This window comes from Bos indicus, chromosome 7 (assembly GCF_029378745.1).
Source record: "Bos indicus isolate NIAB-ARS_2022 breed Sahiwal x Tharparkar chromosome 7, NIAB-ARS_B.indTharparkar_mat_pri_1.0, whole genome shotgun sequence".
In the NCBI taxonomy this organism is placed as follows: domain Eukaryota; kingdom Metazoa; phylum Chordata; class Mammalia; order Artiodactyla; family Bovidae; genus Bos; species Bos indicus.
In genome coordinates, this window is record NC_091766.1 from 18,336,692 (window position 1) to 18,357,117 (window position 20,426).

At 48.0% G+C, this 20,426-nt stretch overlaps 1 protein-coding gene across 15 annotated transcripts in view; it reads right to left on the bottom strand.

The window, feature by feature from the left end:
* CATSPERD (cation channel sperm associated auxiliary subunit delta) overlaps nt 1–20,426 on the bottom strand; it is a 37,144-nt gene that overhangs the window by 7,910 nt on the left and 8,808 nt on the right. For 13 of the 15 annotated variants that reach the window (XM_070793021.1, XM_070793025.1, XM_019964373.2 and 10 more), the window contains 14 exons: nt 18,905–18,972; nt 17,363–17,476; nt 14,706–14,789; nt 13,476–13,626; nt 12,657–12,752; nt 10,896–10,978; nt 10,324–10,500; nt 7,876–7,989; nt 6,964–7,053; nt 6,216–6,274; nt 5,454–5,532; nt 4,930–4,982; nt 1,884–1,958; nt 24–152 (listed from right to left, as the gene is read on the bottom strand). In XM_070793021.1, the coding sequence (XP_070649122.1) occupies nt 24–152; nt 1,884–1,958; nt 4,930–4,982; nt 5,454–5,532; nt 6,216–6,274; nt 6,964–7,053; nt 7,876–7,989; nt 10,324–10,500; nt 10,896–10,978; nt 12,657–12,752; nt 13,476–13,626; nt 14,706–14,789; nt 17,363–17,476; nt 18,905–18,972 (1,372 nt within the window). The remainder of the gene's footprint in view (nt 1–23; nt 153–1,883; nt 1,959–4,929; nt 4,983–5,453; nt 5,533–6,215; nt 6,275–6,963; nt 7,054–7,875; nt 7,990–10,323; nt 10,501–10,895; nt 10,979–12,656; nt 12,753–13,475; nt 13,627–14,705; nt 14,790–17,362; nt 17,477–18,904; nt 18,973–20,426) is intronic. The other 2 variants (XM_070793023.1, XM_070793024.1) reach the window with 2 other exon arrangements.

The window sequence follows — 20,426 nt, forward strand, 5'->3', positions numbered from 1 at the left end:
AGGGGTCTGGGGGGGGGTCTCACAGCTCCACCACTGGCTTCCACGGGATGTCATAGTAGGCGAGGAGGGGGCAGCCCAGCTTCTCATAGGGGTAATGCACCTCCAGGTCTTTCTTGGCCTGCTGCCCCTGGAAGTTGGGGTCATAGGCTTCCCTGTGGGAAACAGGACAGAGACATGGGTGAGCTCCCCCAGGCGCCCAGATGTCCAGCCACCCACCGCCCTGCTTCCTCTCTGCAGATGGGGTGGGCCACGGCCGTGGAGGGGTGTCTGAGCAGGGGACTCACAGCCATTGTCAACATGACCCCTGGGATGCCCCCATGGGTGGTGGTTGACCTTCTAGGTCCTCTGAGCTTTGCTGTGGCACTTGATTGTGGGCAGATGCATTTCGGGATGTTTCTGTGAGCTTGTTCTCTGGGGCTGAGAAAGCAGTGCTTGCCCTAATGTGGGTACAGCCGGAGGGCCTGAGTGGAACAAAGAAGGGCCTCCCCCAGTGAGGAGGAAGTCTGCCTGTGGATGGCCTTGAACTAGAACAGCAACTTGTGCCAGAGCTGCCAGCCCCTCAGCCTCCCCCGAACCTCCACAGTCAGGGAACCAAGTCCTTAAAGTGAATCTCTGGCAGTCACTCTGTGTGTGTCTCTATCTTGCTCTGTGTGTCTATCTCACACACACATCCTGTGGCTTCTCTCTCTCTGGAGACCTTGATTCATACACTCTCGTGCACCCAGGAGGTCTGGCTGCAGCCTCATTGGTCAGTAAGCCCAGGAACATCAGTTTGTTAATAGCTTTTTTGTGTGTGGGGAGGGGGAGGTTTGATTATTATTATTATTGACTGTGCTGGGTCTTTGTTGCTGCTTGGGCTCCTCTAGATGCAGCGAGCGGGGGCTACTCTCTAGTTGCGGTGCACGGGCTTCTCACTGTGGTGAGAATTCTCTTATTGTGAAGCACAGGCTCTAGCACACGGGCTTCAGGACTTATGGCACGTGGGCTCAGTAGTTGTGGTTCCTGGACTCCAGAGCACAGGCTCAGCAGCTGTGGTGCATGGGCTTAGTTGCTCCGAGGCATGTGGGATCTTGCGGGATCAGGGATCGAATCTGTGTCTCCTACGTTAGCAAGCAGTTTCTTTAACACTGAGCAACAAGGGAAGCCCTGGCAGCACCAGTTTTGACTTCAGCTTTGAGACTTTGGATGGGGGATGGACTCTTGGCTTGTATTGCAGTGGGGAGAGCCAGGTCATATAAGACACACCAGTATCCTCCTATGCCAGGGGGATGGGCAGTGTGCACCAGTGTGGAATCGGCTCTCTGTGTCACCCTGCATAGAGGGTTCACCATGGCCAGCCACCCCCATTCCCCGCCTTGGCTAACTGTCTGATCAACTCCACTAGTTGGGGCAAGCAAGTGGCTGGGCTCCACGAGCTGGTGGCAGGCTGGGGAGGGGTCTGAGGCTGGCTCAGCAGGCAGCAGAGCCTGGGCAGACCTGGGCCAGGGACTCTGACACATCACACTGGTTCTCCCGCAGGCCTGGCCCCATCCCCTGCCTGTCTCCTCACCCCCTCGGATTCCTTGCTGGCCAGATAACAATTGGCATGGTATCAATTTTAAATCATTCTTTTTCTCTTTTCTTTAAATTTTTTTTTTCTTTTCCATTATGATTTAAGAATGATTTTTAGGACTTCCCTGGTGGTCCAGAGATAAAGACTCTGAGCTTCCACTGCAGGGGCACGGATTTGATCCTTGATCGGGGAACTAAGATCCTGCATGCTGCTCCAAATGGCCAAAAATTTAATTAATTAAAAAAAATTAATTGGCCTTTGGCACATGCACACCAAATGGTCATGGGTGTGAGCGCACGCGTGTGACTGTGTGTTGGGGGGCGGGGCTCACCTCTCAATGATGTAGCTGTAGTTGTCCTGAAGGGCCACAGGGTCGAGGACTCCGTGGTAACATGCTGAAAGTTCACTGTGGGCAACAGAAGATGGTGAGATGCCGCCTGACCCCGTGCAAGACCAATAAATCGTTCCCTTTGATCGCCCCCATTGGTTGGATGGGGCTCTCTAAGATGCTCCAGGCTCATCTAGCATCTTCCCTGCCTGGCCTAGGCTCAGCCATTTCGCCAAGGAGCCCTAATTCCTTGGGTTGGAGAACGATGTTATACTTGGAAATCTGGGAGCTGGGTTTCCTGACTTTTGAGATGATGCTTTCCCTTTTTATCTTTGTACCATTACCATCTGTGCATATATCCTTAAGCAATATGGTATCAGCAGGGGGATTGGTTCTAGGATCTGCCACAAATAACAAAATCCCAGGGTGCTCAAGTCCCATAGTGGGGGCCTCTGTATGTGAGAGTTTTACATCTGCCAGTTCCACAGCCGAAGATTCAGTTAACCTAGAAGGTAAACACAATCCATCCACGGTTGGTTAAATCTGCGGATGAGGGACCCACAGATACAGGGGTCGACTGTAGTTTATTTTTGCCAGATTTTTTTTTTTCTTTTTTCCATGTTGCGCGCCTTGTGGGATCTTAGTTCCCCAACCAGGGATCGAAGCCTTGTTCTCCACAGTGGTGCAGAGTCCTAACCACAGGACCACCAGGGAATTCCCCTGATTCTGGATTTTGCTTTTTTAAAGAATAGAATCATGCTATGTGTTCTTTTCTGTCTTTTGCTAAGTCTCTTCAGTCGTGTCCGACTCTGTGTGACCCCATAGACGGCAGCCCACCAGGCTCCCCCGTCCCTGGGATTCTCCAGGCAAGAATGCTGGAGTGGGTTGCCATTTCCTTCTTCAATGCATGAAAGTGAAAAGTGAAAGGGAAGTCACTCAGTCGTGTCCGACTCTTCGCGACGCCATGGGCTGCAGCCCACCAGGTTCCTCCATCCGTGGGATTTTCCGGGTGAGAGTACTGGAGTGGGGTGCCATTGCCTTCTGATTCCGTGCCTGTGTTTGTATGATCCATACAGGTAACCCTGTCTCATGCCTTTTCACTGCTGTGACATTCTGTTGGATCAAAACTTTTGCACTTGATTTATCCATCCTCCTGTTAATGGCCATTTGAGTTGGCTTGCTTCCAGCTTGGAGCTATTAAGAATAATGCTGCTGAGAACATTCTGGAACCTGGGTCAGTGCAAATGTGCATGAGTGGAATTGCTGGTGGAAAGATATACATTCTAAAGCAGCTGAAAAAACACCACCAGCTATGTCTGGAAGTTCCCGAAGCTGCCAGGGGGTTCCCACCCTCAAGTTCTACTGCTACCATCCAGGCTTTGTCGCTATGCTGGTGAATAACCCTCTATAATGTGTATCATTTTTGTTTTCATTTTCTTACTGAGGTGGACAACCTTTCTTGCACTTTTTATGTATTGATCAGCCTTTCCCCCCACCCTCTATTTGGGAGTGCCTGCTCAAGCCTTTTGCCCATATTTTTCTCTTCGTTTGTCATTTCTTTTTTTGATTCATAGAAATTCTTTATAAATCCTGGATACAAGTCTTTTGTTCATTACACATGTGGCAAATTATGTTCTGACCCTCTTTAGGGCAGAAGCTTTGAAAAGATTGTTTTAAAATGCTTTCCTGCAATATATTCTAAATACATCATTGACTGATTCAATAAAGTGTTTCCATTTTGGGGGAAAAATGTGGTAAAATCATCCCTTGAGTTTATTAGTGCCCTTCTTCGGTGAAGTGCTGAGGCTGGCTCTTGCTAGCCATAAAATCCTCAGGAATTTTGTGGGGCAGTAGAGACATGTCGGTAGCCATCAATGGGCTCAGTGGGAGCATTTATACTGTAAGAATGGCAAAAGCTACCAAAGCAGGCTTCCCACCTACCCAGAACTCGCTGTTGCCCATTGACCAGCACACCACCGCCTGAAGGGAAAACTATGGTGATCTGACCAATCTTCAGGGTTCTTTCTTTCTTTTTAAAATTTCATGCTGGTGATTTTTCTTTTTTAAAATGTAAGCCACTGATTTTAATTAATTATTTATTTGTGGCTGCACTGGATTTTCCTGTTCCTAGCTGCAAGTGGACTTTCTCTAGTTGTGGTGAGCAGGGACTACCCTCTAGTTACAGTGCATGGGCTTGTCATCACAGTGGCCTCTCTCGTTGTGGAGTGGGGCTTCTAGAACTTGCAGGCTTCAGTAGCTGTGGCTCCCGGGCTCTAGATCACAGGCTCAGTAGCTGAGGTGCACGGGGTTATTGCTCCTTGGCATGTGGGATGTTCCTGGATCAGGGATCGAACCTGTGTTTCCTGCACTGGCAGGAGGGTTCTTTACCACTTAGCCACCACAGAAGCTCCCTTTTCTTCTTTTTTTTGTGGCAATTTCATGCTGGTGATTGTTCTTTTTTTTTTTTAAATGTAAACCACTAATTTTTTAAGAAAAAACTTTAACCCCAAAGTTGCATGTTAATATTACACACAAACTGAGACATATTGCCTTTTAGCACAGTGTGCACATCCTTACATAAACTCAAATATTTACAGTTAAAACAATTTCATTTCACATGTGAACTTTCTGAAATACATACAAGCATTAATACTTTCCTTGGCTGCATTCCCTGCGGTAACTGGAGGCAAAGTTCCCCCAAATGTTCAGCAGGTTATTAAACACAAAAACTCAGCAATTGTAATCAAAATGAAGAACTCAGGGATTAAAAGGGAGAAAGAGAATGAGCAGAGGCTGAAGGAACAGAAAGAACAGCTGAATATCACCCAAGTCCATGGCGGGGAGGGGCAGCCACCTGCAGGAAACTCAAAGTTAATCTATTATGATTCCTTATTGAGCTGTTCCTCGTGGAAATGTTAAACATATACAAAAGTAGACAGCAGTGTCACCCACCTTTAGCAACTGTGAAGCAATGGTGACTGTCTCATACCGTCCCCAAGCCCCACTTTCCTCTCCCCACCCCTCACTTCCACCCTCCTGACACACTCACTTCTGAATGACGATCTTCTTCTCCAGGTCGCACCCCACTGAGATGAGCGCTGTCTGCAGGTGGGGAGACACGGGGCAGGGGAGAGGAAGGGGGTAAATGGGGATGCTGACCCAAGTCAGTGAGGACGCCCATCGCCTGGCCCCGGTGAAAGCCCACGAGGGGTCACACTCAACCCAACAGGGACTGGAGACCCTGAGCCTGGATGGAGATGCGGTGACCAGGTGCCTGGGACTCATGGAGTCATTCCCTAAAAACCTGCACCAGGTATGGGGTGCCATGAAGATCCCCCATTTGATAACTCCCAGCTGGTACACCTGCTCTGAGGATGGTGAGTCCTAAGGCACAGCCCTGGGTAAGATGAAGGGGAGGGGCAGCCACCTTGGCATCCGGGACAGGACAGCATCCATTTCCAGATCCTGAGTGTGAGCTCAGCCAGCCCCTTGGGGAAAGCTAGTGAAGGCCTGCTGCCGTTAGTCTGAACATGAAAGACAAAGAATATGAGATGGCAGAAGTTTGGGTCATACCAGTGGCTTAAGGTCCACACATGAAATTTCTTTGTTGGCGATGTCCAGAGTGATGGTAGATATTGTGGGTCTCTTTATGCTACAAGGCAATGGGAGTGTGTGTAACTGTAAAAAGCATCACTGATCCATCCATTCATTTTTCTATTCATCCATCTATCCATCTGTCCACCCATTTGTCTATCCATCCACCCCCCCCCCCATCCATCCATTCATTCATTGCTCCATTCATTCACTCATCTTTTCTCCATTCAGTCCAGAATATTGACCAAGAACCATGGGTTCAGACATGGTGGCACCACCCTCCCTCTAGTTTCTACCTCTTCTTGAGTCAGTTTTTTTAATTGATATACAATAGCTTATTGAAAAGAACACCTGAGCCCCAACTGTATTATCACCTTGCTGCATATAATGTTTTAACATCATTCTTTTAACAGCTGAATCCAAACTTTTTTTTAAACCCCAAACTCCTGATCCATCCCTCCTTCCCGACCACCCTCCCCCACTCAGCAGCAAGTCTGTCCTCCGTGTCTGTGAGTCTGTTCCTGTTTTTTAGATAGGTTCATCTGCGTCATATTTCAGACTCCACGAGTCAGTCACATCATATGCTATTTGTCTTTCTCTAAAGAGTTTTCAGTCATTCTTGCTTTACTGCCCTTGGATTAGGGGAGCCTGGATCTTGGTTCTGTTTTCCCCAGCTCCTGCTAAGGGAACCCTTCAGAGACCCTGGGGCCACCTGCCACTGCCATCCAGGTGGTGACATACCTGGAGGTGAAGTTGGGGTCAGCCCTGCCCCAGTGGTGCTGTTGCTTCAGGGAAATGTTCTGTGGAACCAAGAGAGAAAATGCAAAATGCAGCTACCACTGTGGGACAGCCCCAGGGTAGTCCTGGAATGGGGTTCAGGAGGAGGGCAGGACCAGGTGTGGGTGGGTGGTGGGGATGGAGGGGTGTAGGGGAGTTGGGAGGAGGAGCCTGGGAGCCACCCAGCCCATCTCTGGTTCTCATTTCCTTCTAGAAGCTCATGGAAATGGACCCTCTTCCCAAGCTCCTTCATTCCCTCACTGCCTCTGTCCTGGGACCCACCGTGGCGTATGAATCAGTTTCCCCTCCTGTTTAACTATGATGTGACAAGGTCTGGTGCAAAGAGTTTGTTGTGGTCTGGGGTCAAGTCCAGACTTCCTGGTGTGACCCTGGCTGTGGCCTGAAGATCACCCAGACCCATATTTAAGTCAAGCCCCTCCCTGCGGCCCATTTTGCCTCCTGATGCCTCCTCCCATCCCTCTTCTGGGGGACTGTCACCTGCCTAGGTGGGGAAGAGGCAAGGGCTTCTTCATACCCTGCAGCACCTTATCTGAGTGTTTGTAAGGGAGGGATGACGGATGGAGGTCAGACCTTGAGGGACATCATCAGGTGACCCTTGACATCTGCAGGTCAAAGCCGAGCCCCTCAGCCTGAGGGTTTGGTGGGAGTGGGGGGAGGGGTACGCGGGGTGGGTGCGGGACAACGAGCTCACCAGTCTGTGCTTGGTGTTGCCATCGTAGGTGTAGCCGTCCTCACAGATGACCGCTTGCAGCCCCAGGGAGTGGGGGTTGCTCACCGATACCTGGGGGATGCGGAAACGGGAAGGGAGGCGCATGCGCTGTACAGGCGCTGGCAGGAGCGGAAGGGCACAGCTTGGGGGCGCAACAACCAGTGATCCCAGTGCCCCTTCGGACAGAAGACCCAGCTTGCTCCGCAAATACTACTGCAGGTTCCATCCCCAAATATGCTCTCCTTGTTATACATACCCCCTAACTGTGGCTCTGAGGCCCTCTGAGAGGACAGCCTGAGGCTGAAGTGCCGCAAGACCCAGACTGGTCCCTCGTGTGCGGAGAGGCTCGTCCTGTGCAGGGAGGGGGCTTGAGGGGTACGGGTGAGAGCGCAGGGCAAGATCCGGCGGCCAGGCCGGCTCCTCTCTCGGGCCCTGGTCCCAGCTGACTGGACATCCCCTGGAATCTTACATTGGACCACTCCCCTGTTTTCAGCTTGATTGCTTCCACCCAAGGGTCCAGGTTTGGACACCTGGGTTTCAGGTCCAGGGATGCCCACTTTTTCTCAGGCATGCCCTGCAAGCGGGAAAGCCAACGCTGGCTGAGCTGGGAAGAAAAGGCGTTTTTGGAAAGGGTCCGGGGCAGCTCCGAAGGGGGTTGGAGGACCAGCATAGAGGTACAGAGAAAGGAGGCAGGGTGGGCAGAGGGACAGCCACGGCCAGACACCTGGATGCTGGTGTCTGGAGGAAGAGGAGAAGTCTCTGGGGGCTTCGTGAGCCAGTGTCCCTCTGGGAGGATGCTAGGGAATTTCCAGAGCCTGGGAACTGTGGGCACGAGACATGAGGCCAAGGATGGCAGATGTTGAGACACTTGTCAAACAGATAAAGTGTCCTTACTAGTGGGACAGGTAACGTGCCTGGCCGGGGTATCATTAGGGCCGTCAACTCCAACTGGCTGTTCATGTCAATGGTGTACATTTTGTTTTCAAATTCCCCTTGTAGAAGCTCCACCTAGTTAGAAATAAATTATGTTTAAAAAGAAAAAAAAAATAATCCATCAATCTTTGGATCAATTAAATCAAGCCTCTGTTCCCCAAAATACAGAGCAAGTGACCAGTGGCAGGTGGGGGGTCCCTAGGGATGGACCCTTTCAGTCTGGGAGGTGCGGCAGCCTGGGCTGGCACTCAAGCCACTCCCCACTGGACCCTGCACCCCTGGAAGACCCTGGAGGTCTCCCTAGTCACAGCCCTTTTTCTCCAGAAGTAGCCTGCCCTGCTTCCCGCCTGACTTCTGCAGTAATCACTTACTTGCGTTTCTTCCTAGAATGATTTTTATGTCTTTATTTATTTTAACTGGAGGTTAATTACTTTACAATATTGTGATGGTTTTTGCCATACATCAGTATGTATTGGCATACTGATGCCGATAGGTATACATGTGTATACAGAGGTATACATGTGTCCCCTCCATCCTGAACCTCCTTCCCACCTCCCTCCCCATTTCCTAGAATGATTGCCGAGTGCACATCCCTAGGGCTTCCCTAGGTGCTCAGTGGTAAAGAAGCCACCTGCTAATGCAGGAGACATGAGACTCGGGTTCGATCCCAGGTTGGGAAGATCCCATGGAGTAAGTAGGGAATGGCAACCAGCTCCAGTGTTCTTGCCTGGAGAATCCCATGGCCAGAAGAGCCTGGTGGGCTACAGTTTAGGCGGTCACAAAGAGTCGGACACCACAGCATAGCACAATGCATTCCCAGATGACGTAACTTAGTTTTTCTGTTTGTAAACACTGTCTTTTTCAGTCTCTTCAACCTACGGTTTTCCCTCCCTTCCTTTCTTTTTCGTTTCTTTCCTAGGCATCTTTAAAAAAAGAAAAATGTATCTAGCAGCGCCGGGTCTTAGTTGTGGCACATGTGATCTTCGATCTAACTTGCTGCACAGGGGATCTTCAGTTGTAGCATGTGGGATCTAGTTCCCTGACCAGGGATTGAACCCAGAGCCCCTGCATTGGGAGGGTGGGGTCTTAGCCACAGGACCACCATGAAAGTCCCTCTATGCCATTGAACCTGTAGATTTCCCATCGTCTGGATTTTCCCTGGTGAGGTTCAACACCCGTTCCTCCATGCTCTGCCTTTTCTGGCAGATTGGCAGCTGGATCCATCAGATTAGGGCAGAATTGAGATGGGAGAGCCAGTGGGTGATCCATCTTCTGTAGGTGGCACCTAATGGCCGACTATCTCTCTTTTCCAACACTGAGCATCAGCGCAGGGCAATATTCTATCATTTTGTTTTCATATATTCACCAGAATAATTTTATGAGGAGACCCTTTCCCTGTGCTATTTGCTGACTCAGGAGAAGGTGTGGAGGAGAAGTGGAGAAATTGTATCTTGTCTTTTTTTAACGTGGTTTTTGAGATCGTGTGTAGGCTGCCTGGTGTCCTAGGAAGAGAACCAACAAGTTGCTTCTGGTTCCAGACCTGGGGTTGATAAGGCACGACACAGTTAACTGAAGTGTTCTTTCCTGGCAACAGGGCTCATCGCTGCCCATGTGCATCCTGGTCTCCTGGTGAGGGTGGTGGTGTGAAGGTGGAGGTTCCTCCAACGCTGAGTGGCTGTCTCACCATCCAGACCCTGTTCTTTAAAAGTGAGTCACCGACTTCCCTGGTGGTCCAGTGGTAAAGAATCCACCTGCCAACTGCAGGGAACATGTGTTCTATCCCTGGTTCAGGAAGATCCCAGCTGCTGACGGAGCAACTAAGACTGTGCGGCACAGTTACCGAAGCCCATGCTGCACAGCCCGTGCTCAGCAAGACAGGCAACTGCAGTGAGAAGAGAGCAACTGGAGAGTAGCCCCAGTAGCACCATCATAAAAGGATATTTTGGACAAAATGTGCTTGACTGGGCTTCCCTGGTGGCTGCAGTGGTAAAGAATCTACCTGCCAATGCAGGAAACATGGGTGTGATCCCTGATCCAGGAAGATCCCACCTGCCGCTGAGCAACTAAGCCCGTGTACCACAATTATTGAGCCTGTGCTCTAAAGCCCAGAAGCGGCAACTGCTGAGCCCACGTGCTACAGCCACTGAAGCCCGAGTACTCTAGAGCCTGTGCTCTGTAACAGTAAGCCTGAGCACTGCAACTGGAGTGACATCCTCGCTCGCCGTAACTAGAGAAAAGCCCGAGCAGTTAGGAAGACCCAGCACAGCCAAAAACAAATAAATTTTTTTAAATGGCACTTCTTTTTTCTCATTCCACTGATTGCTGTGGTCCAAAGGCCCTTTGGAAATGGACGGTCTAATATCTTTCTGGAAACTGACCTTCTCCCTACCCCAAGTCACGACCACATACTTTGCAGACGCCAGCTTGGAGTTGGGGATCCATGAGAAGGGCTTGGATATTCAGGCGGCACTTCTGGAAATCGAAAGCTGGAAAGAGCACGTCACGAAGCGGGGTCAGTATTTCCAGCATCCCCACGTCAGTGAACATCAGGACTGCCTCTTGGGACCAGATGTTTTGGTCTGCAAACTAAGAGAAGAGTGACTTATGAGATCAGCTCATTCTCATATTTTTTTGAGGATTTAACTTTCCTTATGATTCATATTTACAGAAGGTAGGCCAAAAACAAAACTCTAAGAAACCCCACGGTCTCTGCCACAGTCCATGGGGTCACAAAGAGTCAGACACGACTGAGCGACTGAACAAGAACCAAAAAGGCCAAGCTAAGTCTTAGATACCCTTTGTTGAGACACCTACTTTTCAGGTGTCAAATTAATTAAAATTCATGTTATATTATCATTATTGCTATTAAATGACTAACTGCTATTTTAATAACTAGAGCAATTTCTTTATAAAAAGGATCAGATGTTTGAGAACAAGACTGTTAGTCCTTAACAACTGAGTAACATCGGGATTTTACCCACTTTGATCAGAGAACTTGACTGGATTCCCAGGCTGCCATAATATAAATTATTCCCTTCAGTCAAAACTGCCAGTTCATTTTCATCTAGGGAAAGCCAACAAAACAGAACAAAAATTGAAACAGGGGTTGTTTCCATGGACAGAAGTATAAACATATTAAATATTAAAGTTTAAAAAGTTACCCCAAGTCCCATCATACGGACCAGGGGTCAGCAAGTTTCTTCTGTAAAGGACCAGGTGGTAAGAATGCTCTGCTTTGCTGGTCATGTGATGTCTGTTACAAGCATTTGGCCCCGGGAAAGCAGCTTATGGACACTTTGTAAATGGATAGGCAGGACTATGTGCCAATAAAACTTTATTTAAAACCCATGGTGGGTCATGGGCCACAGTATGCTGAGCCCTGACATAGGTACCACTGTTAGCATTTTAGTAAACATGCTTTTCAGTAGCTTTATATACTTGGGTATCATATTCTGGGACCCTTTAAGCTGCTTTGTATTTTTTTTCTTTTTTTTAATAGCACAAGTTGAGTATTTTTTACTCTGTGTACTTATTCTTAATTGAAGTAGCATGGAAATGTATGTTTATTTCCTTCCATACACATGAGTGTAGTTGACCCTTTGGCATTCTGTTACTTAGATGAATCATAACTTTGTGTAACCAATGCTCCACTGATGAGCACAGGTTGTTTCTGATCTTTGGCAGATATAGAGTTCTGATGAACACAAGATATTCTTAAAAGGCTTTTGTTGTTGTTGTTGCACTGTGTGACATGCAGGATCTTAGCTCCCCAGCCAAGGATCAAACCCATGCCCACCCTGCGTTGGGAGCACAGTCTTAACCACTGAACAACAAGGAAAGTCCCATTAAAAGTTTCCATGAGAAGGGGTAGCAAGATCCAATGTGTATTTTTATTTGGTTTAAAAAAGACAAGGGTGTTTCCTGCTTGTCCAGTGGTTAAGAATTCACCTGCCAATGCAGCGGACATGGGTTCAATCCCTGGCCTGGAAGATCCCACATGCCATGAGCAACTAAGCCCATGCACCACAACTACTGAGCCCACGCATCCAGAACCCGCGCTCCACAAGAGAAGCCGCTGCGATGAGACGCCTGAGCCCCACGACTACAGAGTAGCCCCAGTTGCCGCAACTAGAGAAAAGCCTGCACGGCAAAGAGGACCCAGCAGAGCCACAAATAAATAAATATATTAAGAAAAGGGAAATTTGGACATAGACACCACACAGGAGATGGTAGGAGACAGAGGGGGAAAATAGCCTCCTGCAAGCCAAGAAGAGAGGCCTCCAAAGAACCCGGCCCTGCCAAACACACTGATCGCGAACTAAGAACCTGCAGCCCTGGGGAACAGTACCTGTCTGCTGTTCTGATTCACCCGGTTTTGGACTTCCTGATGGTACGGCAGTTAAGATTCTGTGCTCCCACTGAAGGGAGCTCGGGTTCAATCCTTGGTCTCAGAACTAAGATCCCACATGCCCTGAGAAGTGGCCAAAATAATCATAGTAATTCACCCACTTTGTGGAGGTTTGTTAGAGCAGCCCCAGCAAACGACATCCAACTGACATTGCATTTCATTGCGAAAGGGCACAGACGTTTCTGCCCCGAGTTGTTCTAGAACATGTAACAATCATGTTCTGTTTGTTTTGGCCAGGTGGGATCTGGCGGTGGGGGTGGGGCGGTGTGTGTCAAGAGTGAATAAGTCAGGTCTGAAGCGCTTCTAGAAAGTTACCCGGGGGTCAGGCACATACTGGCAGCAACGCTGTGGATGGTGATGTTGGCTTTGACAATGGAATTATACAAGATGCGTTGTCCTTCTCGTACCTGGACAGATTCGACCAGCTGACCTAGTAGACAACGGGGTAAATCCAGAGAGACCTGTGCATTTGTTGGCAAGAGGGTCCCCTGCCACCCACACAGCCCCTTGATTCTTGACTCAAAGGAAAATGCAGCTACGAGATGCAATGCTGTAAAATATCTCATGGAAGACATTAGGTTTAAGAAAACGTGACCTCCCCATCCCACCTAAATCTTGATGTGAGAACTCTTAGGGATGGACTGGATACCAGATGAACTTTAGGATGCCTCTTACTGTACAGGTAACATGTAATCAGGCAGAACTTTCTTTCTGGAGTGGGTGCCCCCTGCATGGCCAGGCCAGCCCTAAGCCCTTTTCTTGCATGGGAAGGAAACAGCCATATTCAGGTGGCCTAACCGGTACTTGGGAGCATGCTGTGATTGAAGGTGCTCTGGCAGCCACAGTTGTGCCCAGAGGTCCTTGACAGCACCTTCTTCTAGGGGGCTGCCTTTTGCTTCTCTCCTGGGACTCATGTGTCATAGGCTTCAAAATAAGATCTCAGTTCTTGGATGTGGCCCCTCTGCCCTTGGGGTCTGGTGACTTTCAGAACCTGCCTACAGGGCCTAAATGTCCCAGGTGGCGTAAAGTGGGGGTCGGGGGTTGCAATGAAGATGGCAAGGTAAGAATCAGCTTGTCATGGTCCACTAAAGTCAAGGGAGAGGGGAAAACAGCCACTTGCACTGGCTATGCCCCAACCCTGGGCCTTGCTCACCTGAGTTTCGGGAAACCAGCAGGTTCTTCTCAGACCAAAAGATAAGGATGCCTTTCTGGCCCGGGGCGATGAGGATGTCAAGGGCCCTGTCATAGTCAAAGGGCAGCCCAAAGCTGCGGTTCAAGGGATGGTCAGAGTAGCTGAACATGGCCTGAAAGAAAAATACTCAATCTTGAGTGAGAAAAGAAATCACCAAGGGGACTCCCCTGGTGGTCCAGTGGTTAACACCCTGCACCCACAGGTTGTATCCAGAGCCTGATTCCTCGGCCACCATTATATTCTTAGGATTTCCAGACTCTGGGAGTGTCTGTTATTCATGACGGGACCCTGGCAGTGTGTGCAGGTGCTTGAGGGGACTCTGGATGGGGGGGTGGCCCCACCGTGTGATTAGAGGGAGGGCCTTTTAGCTACCAGGTGCAGCCCAGCCTCTGGGAGCTTCCTGATCCCTGGGCCTCCCCCAGATTTCAAAGCCACACACTTTGTTCAGGGATTTTGCAGCAGGGGTACCAACTGTACTTTAATCTTTGCCTGACTTAATAGTTTTTCTTCAACTGTACTTTGCATGAACTGATTCCTCTTCTTAGTCTTATCCTAAATGATACCAGTGAGGTCATGGTTTCCATGTCCTGATTTTCTCAACCCACGTGAAAATAATCATTAAAAAAAGGGGTGACACGAGGCATGTAATGGCCTCGGGTGCCACCAGTGACACATGCACCGTATCTTATATTCCTACTGAAGTATTGCTGAGTGCATGGCTGAATGAGGTAATGAAGGTGGGTGGTGGTGTGGGTGGGTAGAAGGGTAGATGGATGAGTAAGTAGACTGATGGATGGATGAGTGGATGGATGAATGGGAGAGTGGATGGATGGATGGATAAGCAGGTTAATGGATGGATGGAAGGACAGATAAGTGTTTTGTTGGGTGAGTAGGTGGGGAGGTAGGTGGATGGATAAATAGAAAAATGGAAGAATGAATGGATGGAAGAGTAGGTAGGTAGATAGGTGGATGGGTAGGGGGATGGATTAATAGGTAAATGGGAGAATGGGTAGAAAGGTGGATGGATGTGTAGATGGGTGGATGAGTGGGTGGATGGATACATGGATGGACAGGTGAATCAAAAGCTAGATGGATTTCAGATATGATAATCTAAGTGTATGAGTTTTGACAAAAACCTATTTTGGGGTAAAGGTCACCAAAGTGGTTCTTCCCAGTCCAAATGGTACTTACCATCTGTTCGTCAACAAGAAGCAGCCCGACCTGTGACAGGGAGTGAAAGGAGAAGATCCCCCCGAAGGTCCCGACTAGCTCTGCCTGTGAGACAAACGGAATACTGCATGTAAATAAGATCATCAGTGTGCTTCCTTTATAACTTAACTCTAGATTAGCTAGTAAGCTAAAAGGAAGGAAAGTCTTTTTTATTATGATTTTTTAAATTATGATCTGTTTCCCCTCTGTAGCATTGAGAAAGTCAATTCCTAGGCAGATTGATAAGAAGTCCAAGGTCCTCAAGGAGGAGAAAGGGGTCTGGAATTCTCAAGGAGGAGAAAAGGACAAACTGTTTGTCCATCTACATTCCTTCAGTCCACCACCAGTGAAGCTGCTCAGTTGTGTCCGACTCTTTGCGATCCCATGGACTGTAGCCTACCAGCCTGCTCCATCCACGGAATTTTCCAGGCAAGAGTACTGGAGTAGGTTGCCATTTCCTTCTCCAGGGGATCTTCCAGACCCAGGGATCAAACCCAGGTTTCCCGAGCCTTGCAGGCAGATTGCTAGTCTGAGCTAGTCTTAGTCAATTACACAATTCAGTTTAAACTCTGTACTAGGGATTATACAACAGTAATGTATCTGGCTGGAGGACAGTTTCTCCTTCCTGAAAACCTTCTGACTAATCCTGATATCTTAGAATGTATATCATGGGAGTGGGTCTGGTAAAGTGAAGTCGCTCAGTCATGTCCGACTCTTTGCGACCCCATGGACTGTAGCCTACCAGGCTCCTCCCTCCATGGGATTCTCCAGGTAAGAGTACTGGAGTGGGTTGCCATTTCCTTCTCCAGGGGATCTTGCTAACCCAGGGATCGAACCTGGGTCTCCCACATTCCAGGCAGACGCTTTAACCTCTGAGCCACCAGGGAAGCCCTGTGGGTCTGGTAGAATCTTTCTATTGTTAAATTCTAATCTTGTTATCCTAAAATGTAAATTGTGGGAGTGGGTCTGGTAAAATTTTCACGAACTTGAGACATTCTTTTGATTTATTGTAATAACGAATTAAAAGGTATATAACTCCATTGCTAACACTAGCAAGGGGGTACTCTTTCTGATGTCTGTGTCAGAAGCTTTCTCTATCCCTTTTATACTTTAATAAAACTCTATTACACAAAAGCTCTGAGCAATCAAGCTTTGTCTCTGGCCCCGGATTGAATTCTTCTCTCCTGGAGGCCAAGAATCCCGGCATCTTTCGTGGCTCAGCAACAACCTTTCAGCATCTAGGGCAGAACTTTGAATGAAGACAGCTTGATGTGGGGTGCTTGAGGAAGTGGGGTGACCCAGACTCTGACATGCCTGCCTAAATCCCTCACTCCTGCCTCGGTTCCTCATTCCTGATCTTTGGCTGGGCAGCAAAGTGCCCATTGGCAGGCATGTTGGAGCATAAGGCCAAGGACCCCAACCTATGGTCAGTGGGACAAGTTGCCATGGCAACCCACCTGGCTCCCCCACCCCTCCCTGGACATCTTTCAGGTAAGAGAGAAAGACTCCCATCTTATTTAAGCCTCTGTTACTTGGTTGTGTTTGGGTGTGTATGTGGGGCAGGGGGGACAGTATTTCTATTATATACAGTGTTATGGACCAAATGGTGTCCTCCAGTTCATAGGTTAAAACCCCAACCCCCTGTCTTAGTCTGTCCAGGCTGCTACAACAAAATATCAGAGACTGGGTGGCTTATAACAACAGAAAGGCTGTTGTTTGAAGTCCAAGATGAAGGGACCAGCATGGTCAAGTGAGGGCCTTTTCCTCGGTTGCAGACTTCTTGGTGTGTCCTCATATGGAGGAACGGGGTGAGCTGGCTCTCTGGGGCCTCTTTTTAAAATTTTTATATTTTGGCTGATCTGGGCCTTCCTTCCAGCACACAGGCTTTCTCTAGTTGCAGAGCACTGGCTGTAGAGCTCAAAGGCTCAGTAGTTGCAGCATACAGGCTTAGTTGCCCCATGAAATGTGGATCTTAGTTCCCCAGCCAAGGATTGAACCTGCATTCCCTGCACTGGAAGGTGGATCCTTAACCACTGGACCACAGGAAGCCCTTCTGGAGTCTCTTTCATAAGGGCACTAATTCCATTCGTAAGGGCTCCACTCTCATGACCTAAGCACCTCCCAAAGGCTTCTAATACAGATCACATCAGGCATTAGGATTTCAACCTATGAACTGGGGTGAGGGAAGTGGGGGGACACAAACATTCATAGAACCTCCAAAATGATAGTATTTGGAGGTAGGGTCTTTGGGTAGTGATTAAATCTAGATGAGGTCAGGGTGGGATTAGTGCCCTGATAAGAAAAGACACCATGAAATTAAAAGATGCTTGCTCCTTGGAAGGAAAGCTACGACAAACCTAGACAGCATACTAAAAAGCAGAGACATCACTTTGCTGACAAAGGTCCATATAGTTAAAGCTATGGTTTTTCCAGTAGTCATGTATAGATGTGAGAGTTGGACAGTAAAGAAGGGTGAGCACCGACGAATTGATGCTTTCGAACTGTGGTGCTGGAGAAGACTCCTGGGAGTCCCTTGGACTGCAAGAAACCCATGCCTTCTGCATTGCCAGGTGGATTCTTTACCACTGAGCCACCAGGGAAGCCCCTATTTGTTCATTTTCTTACCACACTGAACATACACGTCTTTCCTGTGTGTACTTCTGAAATCTGTATCCTCGGGAGTTTGAGAAATAGATGTTGGCCTGAGACACCTGATCTCCACGCAAATAAGCAAAAACCGAGTTACTTATATCCTGGAAGAACACACACATAAAACAGTTACTTTAAAAGGAGATAAAAGGTGGAATGGGGTGGCAGCTGGGGAGATGTTCTTTAAGTAGGTAGATAAGTTCTGGAGGTCTAATGCAGAGAATAGTGATCACAGACAATACTAGATTAGAAACGTCAAAGTTGCTAAGAAACCAGGTCTTGGTTATTCCCACCATAAAAAAGAAATGATAATTTCATGACATGATGTGGTAATCATACCGCAATATCTAAGTGTAGCAAATCAACACATTGTATACCTTAAATTTACACAGTGTGGTATGTCAATTGCATCCCAATTTAAAAAGGGGGTGGGTGGAGAGGAAAAATCGGGGGAAAAAAGGGACTTCCTGGGCAGTCCGGTGGTTAAGACATCGCTCTTCCACTGCAGGGGGTGAGGGTTTGCTCCCTGGTTGGGGAACTAAGATCCTGCAAGCGAGAAAAATAAAAAGATTTTCTTTTTTTTAATTAAAAGGGAGTGGGGAGACAGATGCCAATGATCACATTCCTGTGCATTTCTCCCAGGGAAATGGAAACTTGGTGTCCACACCAAAAAGCTACATGAACGTTTCTAGTGATTTTATTTATGAAAGCCAAAAAGTGGAAACAACCCAATTCTGGTATGTCCAGGCCATGGAAAATTACTCAGCAATGGAAAGGAACAGACTAGTGACATATATGCAACAAATTGGATGAGTCTCCTGAGAATTTTGCTGAGAAAAGCTATTCTCCAAAGGTTTCATATTGTATGACCTCATTTATAGAACATTCTTGAAATGATACAATTAGAGAGATGGAGAACATTAGTGTTTGCCAAGCGCTAGGGCAGGGTAGGGAGGTATGGAGAGCCTTGGGGCCATGGAATGGTTCAACATTTTATTTTATTATTACTGTTACTGTTTTTACTTTTCGGCTGTGCCATGCAGCTTTCGGCACTTTAGTTTCCCAGCCAGGGTTGAACCTGTGCCCCCTGCAGTGGAAGCACACAGCCTTGACCCCTGGACCACCAGGAAGTCCCCAGTTCAGTATTTTGATGGCAATAGCAGTTCTCTGACTTGACACAGTTGTACCCAAATCAATTTCCTGTTTGTATCACTGTAGTTGGTCATGTAAGATGTAACCACTCAGGGAAACTAGCTGAGGGATACATGGGACTCTGTATAATTTCTTCAACTTCCTGTACACCTATAATTATTTCAAAATAACACATTAAGAAAAAAAAAGATGAATATATTCAGTGTGTCAGCCAGATGAGCCCCTCCCATCTCTCAGGTCCTCTTCTGAACCCAGTAAGATAACACAGCCTGAGTCCATCACACTCCCAGCCCTCAAGGCTTACACTGTCCTTATTTCCATTCCTAATTATCTCTGCTCACAGCAGAGTAGAAAATGAGATAATGACACGTGGTACTCACCATGCAGAATGAATTTCCACTGTAACAACAGTTGTCACCAGATACATGTGACACAGGGTGTTGTATGCCTGAAAGTAAAAGGGAACTGAGATGATCTCTGAGTTCCCTGAAGGTTCCGAGAGAGAAGCTTAGAGCGGGGCTTCCCACCCTCCCCACTGACATCTGTGGCCAGACTTCTCAGTTAGGGGGCTCTTGGACACTGCGGCATGTTTCACAGCATCCTGCTTCTGTTGTTGTTGTCCAGTTGCTAAGTTGTGTCCAAATCTTTCTGACCCCATGGACTGCAGCACACTGGGCTCCTTTGTCTTCCACTGGAGTTTGCTGGAGTTTCCTCAAAGTCATGTCCATTGAGTCAGTGATGCTATCTAACCATCTCATCCTCTGCTGCCCCTTTCTCCTTTTGCCTTCAATCTTTCCCAGCATCAGGGTCTTTTCCAATGAGTCAACTCTTCGCATGAGGTGGCCAAAGTATTGGAGCTTCAGCTGCCTACTTCTACTGACTTATTTAGCTTACTAAATCACTTATGTAGTGACTTATTTGACCAGTGTCACTCTCCTCTAGTCTTTTTTTAAGATCTTTTTTTTTTTTTGGATGTGCATCATTTTTTAAAGTCCTGATTGAATTTGTTACAATATTCTTCTGTTTTATGTTTTTTGGCCATGCAGCATGTGGGATCTTAGCTTCTCAACCAGGCATCAAATCCCCATCACCTCCATTGGGAATTGAAGTCTTAACCACTGGACCACCAGGGAAGTTTCTTTCCTCCAGTCTAGACAACTAAAAATGTCTCCTGACATTGCCAAGTGTCATCTGGGGGTGAGGGGTAAAGTGTCCCCCAAAATAGCAGGAAGGGCACCTTTCTCTGAGCAAGGCATCCTTTGTTTCTGAAGGAGAAGCTTCAGCTCCAAAGGAAACACACATGTGGCCAAAAGCGTATGAAAAGATGCTCAGCATCACCAGTCCTTAGGGAAATGCAAAGCAAAACCACAGTGAGACCCCCACCTCACTCCCATTAGGACAGCTACCATGACAGAATCGGAAGACAGGTGTTGGTGACAAATGCGAACAACTTGGAACCCTTGTGCACTGCTGGTGGGAATGCCAAATGGTGTGGCCAGTGTGGAGGGTCCTCAAAAATGGGAAAATATGAGCCAGCAATTCCACTTCCAGGTACATACCTTCCCCCAAATTAAAAGCAGTATATACATGTTCAAACCAGCATTATTCACAATAACTAAAACATGGAAGCAGCCTGAGTATTTGTTGACAGATAAATGGATTAAAAAAAAAACGGGCCTAAGGACTTCCCTGGTGGTCCCTGGTGGCTAAGACTCCGCACTCCCAATGCAGGGGCCCGGGTTCCATCCCACATGTGGCAACTAAGACCCGGTGCAGCCAAATAAATAAAATTTTTTTAAAAAAGAGTAGGCCAGCTGATGTCTCGGAGGGAGATGAGTGTTTGTGCTGAATGTGACCCTTTGATGAGATAAGCCTAAGCCTGGCCCCCAGGCCGCCTGGCTT